We start from the raw sequence: 11,071 nt of genomic DNA on the forward strand, positions 1-11,071 counted from the left end.
AAGTATACATGAATTCAACATTGGAACATCTGAGAATATAAAACCTTTATTAATATATTGGAAAAGACAGACAGACTACAATAAAATAATACTAGAGGACTTTATTACTTCACTTTGAGTGATGGATGGATCATCCAGGCAAAATCAATAAGGAAACATCTAACTTAAACTGTACTACAGTCTAGACAAATAGACCTAACAGTCATTAAGAACATAATTTGTTTATTACTTATATAGGTTATTGAAGCCCGCTACTACTATTATTGTATTACAGTCTATCTAGATGCTATTGGTCAAGAATATAATACTTCAACTGGACAGGATCAATAAATTCAAGAAACCTATTGTATAACATCCTGGATAACAGTATACTGAATATTTGAAAATTGCTAATAGAGCTGCTTTTAAATAAGAAAAAATGTAAATATGTAAGGTAATACATGTGGCAATTAGGTTGATTTAGCCATTACATTATATATACATATTCTAAATATTGGGTTATATACCATAAATATATGTGATTTTGTCAATTAAAAATAAAGAAGAAAAATATAGATGAACCTAGAAGATATTACAATGAATGAAATAATCCAGGCACAGAAAGACAAATGCTGTGTGATCTCACTCACAAGAAGAGTTTCCGATGGGTTACCGTCCACAGGGAATAAAATGGTGATTACCAGGGCAATGGAGGGTGACATCAATGGTTTCTGGGATTCTCTCCAGTGTAGTGCTTATAGCTAACAATATTGCATTGTTATTGTATTGTTGAATATTTCAAAGAGACTAGAGATCATATTAAGTATTCTTACCACAAATAATATAGGGGAGGGCAGGAAAAAACTATGGAAGGTGATGGATTATGGTCTTGAGGGTAATATTGATGTTTTGTGGGTTGTTAAATTTTATACATTGAGTATTAGATTTTCACATGTCAAATATTCCTTAATAGTTTTAAAAATAGTTAAATGTATTGGAAAATGCTAAAACAAAAAACAGATTTTGGTACTGCTCTTCCTCAGACACCACACTATGTAGTAGGATCCTGGTCCTTAAAGGGTCACAGTCAGTGGGCTAAAAGCACACAATAACCAGGCAAATATTCAAATTGGAAGTGTGGATATACAAATATAAGTTGTGTAACACATACATTAATTGAAAGACTAACAGAGACTCCATTCAGATTGGGAAATTAAGAAAGAGCTGATTATGATTAACTGAACTTAGAAAATCAGAAAGTGTCAGTCAGTCCAAAGAGAAAGTGAATAGGAAGGAGCAAGTCTTAAAGGAGGGAAGCTGGCACATACAAAGACAAGAATAAAAAGTAACTTCAAGTGCAGGGCTTGGTAGTGCCTGCCTGTAAGCCCAGCATTTGGGAGATGGAGGTGGGGAGATCGGGAGTTCATTGTTATCCTTAGCTACATATCAAGTTCTGGGCTAATAAAAGAGTTTGTCTTGAAGGAGCAAAATTCTAGTAATAATACTAACTTGTAGTAATAGGGTGGACAGAACATGAAAAGGGCACAAGATAATGTCATAAAAGTGGCAACCCCTGCAGATCATTCTCCAGATTTTGAGTTTCTTAAAGGTTTGCTATGGAATGAATGTCCTGTGTCCCTTCAAAATTCATATATTGAAAACTAATCCCAGTAAGTTGGGGGGTAAGGAGAAGATGGCTAGCTCATGAGAAGAAAATCTCATGAATAGTATTAGAATCCTTACCAAAGAAACATAAGGAGTTACCCTGACCCTCCACCATATCTTCGCCCTCATATGGATCAGAGAACAGACCTTTTCCAAATGATGAACTGGTGATGATTTGATTTTGGACTTGCTTAGTCTATAGAAATGTATGAGATAAATTTATGTGTTCACAAACTTCAAAGCTTGGCATATTTTGTTACAGACTAGGAGAGGTTGTAATTGAAAGCTGTTGAGATATGTTAATCAAGAAGTGGAAGAGCAAGTTTGTGGTTTTCAAAGGTCAGTCACTGGTCTATACAGTGGAGAACGGTCACAGTGTATGGAGAGCCCCATCAGGAAGCTGCAGTAGGACAGAAACCATGGCCACTTAACCAGAATGGGAGCAGAGGAGATGGGTCCAAGGCATATTTTCAAGGAAAATCAATCATGCTTGGAAATGTTCTGTCTGAAGTCACAAGTAGAGATGGAGTGGAGATACTGAGGAAGATTTTAGGATTTTTCACTTGAGCAACTGTAAAATAATGGAGCTAGTGATTGACATGGAAAGGCCCAAAGGAGGAGTAGGCTAAGAGAAGACTAAGAACTAAGTTTTGGACATTTAATATTGGGACGTCTATCTGAACTACAGTTGGAGGTGGCCAAAGGCAGCAGGAAAACTGGTTTCAAATGTGGAAGTAAATGTGATCGTCACCAGCACATAACTGAGATTTAAACCATGGGAACAATGATGGATAGTACAAGGAAACATGAGGTTCATGAAGAAAATACTTCCCAATAAGATCTAGGAAAGAACACTGAGAAGGCTGGCTGGAGAGGTTGGAGGCCTACAGAAGAGAATGGTGCCCTGCAGAAGGCAGAGGAGGGCCAGGTGAACATGCTGAATACCACACACCACTCATTAGGAGACTCAAAAGCTTGATAAAAGCTTGACAAAAACTTACAAAAACACCATGGAAACAGAAGCTTCAAGGGAGATCTTATTATTAATAGTATTAAGACTTATTATTAAATGATGTGTATTAATTCCTGTCATTTTGTAGTTCTGTATAATTCCTGTCATTTTATATCTCTTTTAATTAACTGTTTTGTGATTGTTTATTCCCTGTGATCTCTTGCATGTGTCTATACTTATTTTCAGAGAGAAGTATTCTTTCCAGTAGTCTCTGTGGAACTGGCTCAGCATTCATAAATTCCTTTGAAAGTTTTAACTTCCCTTTCAACTTTAATAGATAGTTTTACTTGATATAATAGTCTGGACTGACAACTGTGGTCTTTCAGAACTTGACTCTTGGCCTTTCTGACTCTAAAAGTTTCTGCCAAATAATGAGGTATGATTTTGATGGGCCTGCCCATGTAAATGACTTGACTTTTCTCTCTTGCAGCTTTAATATCCTTTCATTTTTCTGTATTTCAATGTTTTAACTGTAATGTGTCGTAGTGAATTTCTGTTCTAGTCCTGTCTTTTTGAAGTTCCATAGGCATCTTGGATTTAGAGCCTCTCTTGCTCTAAATTCAGGAAATTTTCTTCTATGATTTTATTGACAATACTCTCTTTGCCTTCACTATGGTGTTCTTGGTGTCCCAGAGTTCTTCCACTTTCTGTCCATATTTCTTTTCAAATTTATCCTTGACCTTTACTGAATGATCCAATTCCTCAACCTTCTCTCCACCCCTGATTCCTTCTTTTCTACATGATATATTATATCGGTACGAGTTTCTACTAACATTTTTATTTGGCATATTAAGCTTTTAAATTCCAGCATCTTTTCATTTATGATTTTCTTCAGCAATTATATCTCTATTTGCATATCTTGGATTGACTTATTTTCTTTACTTTATTCATCTCTTTGTTTTCTCTTAAAGTATATTCATATATTTTTAAAAACTGAACATATTTATAATCATTCTTGAGAATTCTTTGGTAGTTCTTCCAAGTCATTTTATTAGATGCCATTATGTGATTAGTGGTTTGTAAAGGAGACATGTTTTCTTGATCTTTTATGACCTTTCTTTTTGTATCCTGGGATTTGCACATCTGGCATCAGTTCATTACTTGAGTTTTTCTTTCTTTCCTTTGCTTTGTATTTTTTAATTCTTGGAATTCAAGTCCCCTTTTTTCTTTCAGTGGTGGTGTTTGGGGAAGCAAGAAACTTATGCAAAAGATGTGATACACAGGTTAACAATATCTTATTTTCTAAGTTTTGTTCTGCTTAGTGGCAGGCGTTTCTCATTTTAATTATTTGTGTGTTATCTGATTACTAGTGTCTGTTTAAATTTTTTCATTTACTTGTTTGATTATTTTCAGGCTTTTCTCACTTGTACATTGCTTACTTATAAAACATAGCAATTTCCTTATTGGATTCCCTGTCTTTTTTTTTAGATTGATTTTTCAAATATTCTTTTTTGAAGATATTGATCTCTCAGCTGTTTTTACAGCTACAAATATTTCCACTACACTACAAATATTTCCAGTGTATGTCGTGATATTCTTATTCCAACAAAAATTCTTAGTTATGCACAAATCTCTTTCTCATTCTCTCTGCATTGTTTTTCACTTTTAAGGTTTTGAAAATCTATTTATTTATTTTTATTTTATTATATGAGTGCTATGCCTGCAGGTTTGTAGAGCACACGTCATGCAATGCCCACAGAGGACAGAAGAGGGTGTCAGATCCCCTGAAACTGAAGTTGTGGTCGGTTGTTAGTTGCCACATGGGTTCTGGGATTCGAACTCTAGTCCTTTGCAAGAACAGCCAGTGCTGCTGAGCCATCTCTCCAACCCCGACTTTTAAGATTTTTTTTTTTTTTTGCTTATGATCTAGGGCATAACTGGGAAAATGGGTATGCTGCTTTTAATAGTCCTTAAAATATGTGCTATAGCATCTTTACCTCTTCTGAATCCCAGTCCATAAATGGGAACCCTAGTATTAACAATAAACGTTTTAATTTTTAATGTTTTGGTTGCACTGATTCCTCCCAAATGACATTTCATTTTGAACATATGCTGTATTATCTTTATACATTCACCTGTTTATGGACGCTTAGGCTGATTCCATGATTTGGCTATTGTGAATATCACTACAATTAAAAAGGATGTGCATGCATCTCTATGGTACATTGACTGAGATCTCTTGAATATAGGCCAGGAGTAGTATAGCTGTTTGTTTGTGCTTTTTCAGTATTAGGGATTTAACACAAGACCCTACACATCACATGCTAGGTAAGTGTTCTATATAGTTTTATAGGAAGAGCTATTTGCCCAAGCTCTATTTTTAATATTTTGAGGAATCTTCATACTCAAGAAATAAAACAAATATTGACAAATGGGGTTGCATGATGTTTAAAAGCTTCTGCACAATGGATAGACAATTAATTGAATAGACAACCTACATAATGAAAAAAATTGCTAGCTGTATATCTGATGGAATTGATATTGAAAATATATTAAAAAGTAAATTACTCAAAAAAGCATATACCAAAAAATAAACAAACAACTCAATCAATAAGATGGGCTATTGAAATGAAAAGAACACTCTAAAGAGGTGAAATGCAGCTGGCCAGTAAACATGAAAAAAGGCTCAACATCCTTTGCCATAACATAGTTAATGAAATGGTGATTAAAACTACAGTAAGATATGCCATGTCACTGCAAGCAGAATGGCTGTTTTTAAGAAAACAGATAACAGAGTTGGGCATGGTGGTACATACATTTAATTCCAGCATACAGGAGGACCTCTGTGAGATCAAGACCAACTTGATCTACATAGTGAGTTTCAGGCCATCAGGGGCAACAGGGAGATCCTGTCCCCCCGAAAAACACAAGAAAGTAAATAAAGCAAACCAAACAAAACCAAACTAAACAAAAAGAACAATCAAATAACAGCACATGCTAGTGAAGATGTGGGGAAAAGGGAACCCCCATATACAGCTGCTAAGAGTATAAATTGTCTAGCTACTATGTGAGCAATTATGTTTTTTAAGAGACCAGGACAAATTTACAAGATTAAGGTCAGAATATTAAGTAACAATGCTGATGATAATTTTCTCTTACTTCAACACTTGGGACAAATTTCCATCTTTTCCCCAGTGACACCCCTCAACTTTTCTCCCTTAAATTATTTCTGCTGTTCCGATGAGCAGATTCTTGCTTCCACGGAAAGGCATGGCTAATGTGGATCATCTGTATCTCTTTAACAGGGACAAGTGATCCATATGTGAAGTTTAAAATTGGAAGAAAAGAAGTTTTTAGAAGTAAAACTATACACAAGAATCTCAATCCTGTGTGGGAGGAAAAAGCATGCATTCTTATTGATCATCTTAGAGAGCCATTGTACATTAAGGTGAGCCTTTTTTTTTTCCTTAATGGAATGAATCTGTCACAAAAATCCTTGTTTAATGGTTGTGGTTGTTAATTATGTCTCTGATGGTGGTTTTTTAACCAAAATATACTAGTCTCATCAACCTGATCTATTGAGAGTATGATACTAGAAAGAAGACAGGGCACTCTTCCTGAGCTCTTCAGGACAGTTCTATTGCCAGATATTTAAGATTGTGAGATACCTCTCCTCCTGCTTGGTTTTGTCAACTGATTTATGTACTTTGTCACCATGTGAAAATACAAGATGTCTCCAAATAATCTAACATAAAGTAAAGCTTACATGAAAATTAACATTTCTGTTTTGAAAATTGTGCTAAAATTTACCGTGTTTGGGGCGTTGTCAGGTTGAGAAGAGCATGACTCTCTCTTCTGCTCATTGTCAGTATAGCTATCCTCTGCTGTGCAGTTCTCACAAAAGTCATCTCAAGCATTGCACTTTTCTTGCTGTGTTTAAAGTTCCCATTTGACCAAATATTGTGAATATTGCTCATATCAATTTTCACAAAACAACAGACAGCTGTTGTTGAACTATCCCATCACATACTGTTGTTAATATTAGAGTTCTGGTAGAGTTGTAGCGCAAATACCAAGTTAAATGTGTCAAGAATCACTGTTGGCTGGTCACTTTTGAAAATGTGCATTGAGGATGCCACATGTTTGCACTGACCAAAACCTAGCACTGCTGATATATGTTAAGCCAAATGATATGCTACCTTCTCTGTACTGACTATCTGCGATAGTATCTTAAGGTCACTTTTCTGAATCCTCTGGTGGTGAATGATAATGTTGAAAGTTCAAAATTACACATAAAATAATAAGTAAATAAATAAATAAATAAATAAATAAATAAATAGAAGCTGTTTTGCTTCTTGAGATATTTAGAGCCTTTGGGCTAGAGAAACAGTTTAAAGTACTTGCTTTAAAATGGTTAAAGTACTTGCTGCACAAACATGAGGATCTTAGTTGCAATCTCCAGCACCCATATGAAAAGCCAGGTGTGGCTGTATGCATTTGTAATCCCAGTGCATTGGGGTGGAGAGAGGCAGATCCCAGAGCTCACTGGCCAGCCAATCTAGGAAAATCATCAAGCTCCACTTGCAATGAAAAATAAATAAATAAATAAATAAATAAATAAATAAATAAATAAATAAGGTAGAGAGCAACTGAGGATGAGACTGCATGATGCCAACCTTTGACCTCTTCATGTGCACACAGGTATGTGTACACTCACATACACATGCACACACATGAACAGGTACACATGTTCACATACAAAAAGGAAAGATAGAAATTTAAGGCCTGGAATGATATTAAAAAGATTTGTGCTTCCCAGCGAATGAAAACGGCCAGCACAGGATGAGGAACCAGCTCAGAGGAACATGTATGAGTGACAATGAGGGCAATGATATCATCAGGCCCTAGGACCATCCCTAGAATTTCCCTGCTAATGTAAACAAGCAACATTTTGAACTTACTTCTGGTGGACATGTTGGATGGTTCTGCATTTGGGTTGAAAACGCTTTTCATGAGTTAAATGAATTATATGGCATTTGGTGCAAAATTGCTCCCCTCGGCAATGTCTACAACCTTCCCATGCACAAGATGTTCAATACAGACTTGAACAGAATGTTAGAAAGACATTCAAAGAACTCTCTGGATACCATACAAGAAAATTCATTGCACAGTCCTGATAATAGCCCATTGAAAAAACAAGAACAACAATTCTATTGATCCTAAACCCATATTCAAAATCAAAAGCCAGAGATGATTCTTCACCAGACTAGAATCTCCACAGGGAAATGAGATGAACAGGGGCCACAAACAAGAGGAGTGGAGTAGGTGGGCACTGATGTACTTGGGCAGCAGAGACGGGAGAATTTGAGGATTACTGCAATTTCAGGTCACCCTGGCCTAGACTGTTAATAGGTATATAACATGACCCATCTCTAAAGAACAAAACAAACAAACCAATGTTTTGGAGTGAGTGAAGAGTGTTCATGTTAGTGTACTTAAAGGGGCCTTTGGGGGGCAAAAAGGCTACAGCTAACAAGAAACTAGCAAGTGCAAAGAAACCCACTGCAGACAAAAGAAGCTTGCTGTGTAAGCTCAAGTTGTTTGATCTGTAAGTATCAAATAATTTTACACACATGTATCTTCAGAGGCCCACACATATTTTTCTAAAGTCATTTTCTGAAGTCTTTAACTGAAGTTTCAATTTGGACAAACCAGGAAGAATTAAGCCAAGCTTTATCATAAGGTAGCTGTGGTGTATGTACATGCTCATATGGGTTTGTGCATATGTGTGTGTGCATGTGTGTATGTGTGTGTGTGTGTGTGTGTATGTGTGTGTGTGTGTGTGTGTGTGTGTGTGTTAGGGGGAGAGGCAGATATCTGTCATCTTCTTCAATCACCCTCCCTTTTTTTTTTTGAAAAGGGGTCATCATCTTCCTCAATTACCCTCCACTTTATTTTTTGAAACAGGGTCTCTCATTGAACCAGACCTAACTACTAACTAATTCTGCTAGGCTGGGTGGCCAATGAGCCCCAGGGATCTGACAGACCATCCCTGCTTCCCCAGGCACATGGTACTGCTCTAGTTTTTTTTTGTTTTTTTTTTACATGAATGCTAGGGATCAGGACTTAGGTTCTCATGCTGTGTCATAAGCACTTTACTGATGAAGCCATGTCCCAGCCCCTGGATGGCTTTGGGGATTTTAAAAAATAAATATTTTGTCAGGGGCACTGAAAGGAAAATTAGATTTTGTTGTTTAAGATTAATCATGCCTGATTGCAAATAAAATCCTTGCCTTCGCAAATGAGAAGGGCAAAGATAATGGGGCAGTGAGAGTAATTCCTCCTCGGTTATTCCCCAAAATGTAAAGAAAAGGCTTTCTCTTATTTGATGCAGTTAACATAAAGTCAAAAAAAAACTTACAGAAGTTCTTAATGAACTTAAAGAATTTCAACCTAATTACTTGAATTCCCTAGTTCCTTATTTCACTTTCATACCTTTCACTTTCCATTTGATCCATATCTCTAGGTGCATAATTTTGGGGTACCTATGTTCTGGATATCCATGCAGGGTCCAATCCTCTTTCTACTTTTATCATAGCAGGACACAAACCACCTTTTTCTCTAAATTGTCAGTACTGCCACATGAGCTGAAAGTCTCATATAGTTACTCTCCGACAGTCACTGGGCACTCTTCTTCCTCCTCACAAATGTTTCTTGTTTGGCCTCCAGTTGATTCCCTCTATGTCCTGGTGAGTTTTATTGTCAACATCACACAACCAGCCATCAGCTGGGAAGAGGGAACTTCAACTGAAGAATTTCCTGGATCAGATTGGCCTGTGACCATGTATGTGAGGAAATGTCTTTGATTACTGTGGGCAAAGCACCATCCCTAATCAAGTGGGCCTGTGCCCTATAAGGGAGTGCACCAGACAGCGAGCCCATAAGCAGCAGCTTTTCCATAGTTTCTGCTTCCGTTCCTGTTTGAGATCTTGCCCTGACTTTTCTCAGTGATGCACTATGATCTGGAAGTGTAAATTGAAGTAACCCTTTCTTTCCTTAAGTTGATTTTGATCATGGTACTTATCATTGCAACAGCAAGGACACACACACACACACACACACACACACACACACACACACACACACGCACAGAGGGAGAGAGAGATAAAGGAAAAAGTACTAAGCAAGATGTTAAAAGTGTAGCAAATCAGTTTATGTCATTGACAAAAGAGAATCTTCAAATGTCTACAGTTGGTAAGTTTAAGAAATTGTCTGAAGCAGACGCTGGCTAAAGAAAATCATTTAAATAGAATTAGTGAACCATTTGTTAACATGCAGTGTGTGGCGACTCCATAATTATTACTGAGACAATCCCCATGAACAAATCTCCCTCCACCCACAGGGAAGCCCTTCATGGTCAGAGGTGCTTTTTCTCTGCTCTTTGCTGTAGAAAGTAGAAATCGCCATGCCAGCAGAAAATAACTACTTTCATTATCTCTGGATAGAAGATTAAAAGTTCTTTAAAAAGACAAACGGGATGTGAAGGAAGTTCTGCTTTTGAGGAGACAGTGAGAAGAGAGGACAGAGAAGCACAGCTCTGAGGAAAATGGGAGCTGTGTGTTCTCATTAATACCACTGAAAAGAAAAATGGTAACAGGAAAGGGATTTATTCTTAATTACTTCTGCTGCGAGCTTATATTTCTTTAATGGAACGGTACTCCATAAAATTCAAGTGACTCTCCAGTCAACATAAAGCCACAAATGAATTTATTAAAAGTACATTAAACACTGCTGGGTTTTTTCTGTTCTCCTGTGCTCAAGGAGTATTCATCTAAGTAAAAAACTCAATTGTCAAAAGGCATGCTTCAAAATGAATATATTAATGGGCCTCAAACAAGCAAATAAATAACCTCAACTACAACTACACAGAAAAGAATGTTGTGAAATAAACTTGTTTTGGTTTGACACAGTAAGAATATATAGCTATACATACACATGCACATATGTGTGTATGTATACTGTAGCACTGCATGCAGGTGAACAGACCCACTTAATTATCCACTACAAGAAACTGAAAAAGAATACTGAAGGATTATATACTGGTTTTGTTCTTTTCTCTTTTTTTTGCTTGCCCATTATACAATATTGTTAGCTACAATCTATACTGTACAAAAGAAATTTCAGAGTCATTTGTAAAACATTTATCACTTTGTTTTCATGTGATAAAAGATGATTATGTTAAATATAGCTTTTATTGACCTCTCAGATATTAATCAAACAAAAAATGGGACTTTATAGACTTTATTTTATGCAGCATTTTATACTTTTAAAAATATTTTCATGTTTTTCAATTGATTTTCATTTTTTATAAAGCATGAGAAAAGCAAATTCCTTCTATGAAGCCAGCATCACTCTCATACCAAAGCCTGGTAAAGATACAACCAAAAAAGAAAACTATAGACCCATATCCTTAAT

General features: G+C 36.3%; 1 protein-coding gene across 9 annotated transcripts in view; it reads left to right on the top strand.

The window, feature by feature from the left end:
* The window catches only part of Mctp1 (multiple C2 and transmembrane domain containing 1), a 407,885-nt gene that overhangs the window by 134,472 nt on the left and 262,342 nt on the right, over nt 1-11,071 (top strand). For all 9 annotated transcript variants that reach the window (XR_003848888.1, XR_003848889.1, XM_017797207.2 and 6 more), the window contains exon 3: nt 5,902-6,044. Coding sequence is in view for 7 of the 9 variants with exons in the window: in XM_017797207.2 (XP_017652696.2) it covers nt 5,902-6,044 (143 nt within the window). In the remaining 2 variants the exon portion in view is untranslated. The remainder of the gene's footprint in view (nt 1-5,901; nt 6,045-11,071) is intronic.

This window comes from Nannospalax galili, unplaced genomic scaffold (assembly GCF_000622305.1).
Source record: "Nannospalax galili isolate Female #2095 unplaced genomic scaffold, S.galili_v1.0 scaffold173, whole genome shotgun sequence".
NCBI lineage: Eukaryota > Metazoa > Chordata > Mammalia > Rodentia > Spalacidae > Nannospalax > Nannospalax galili.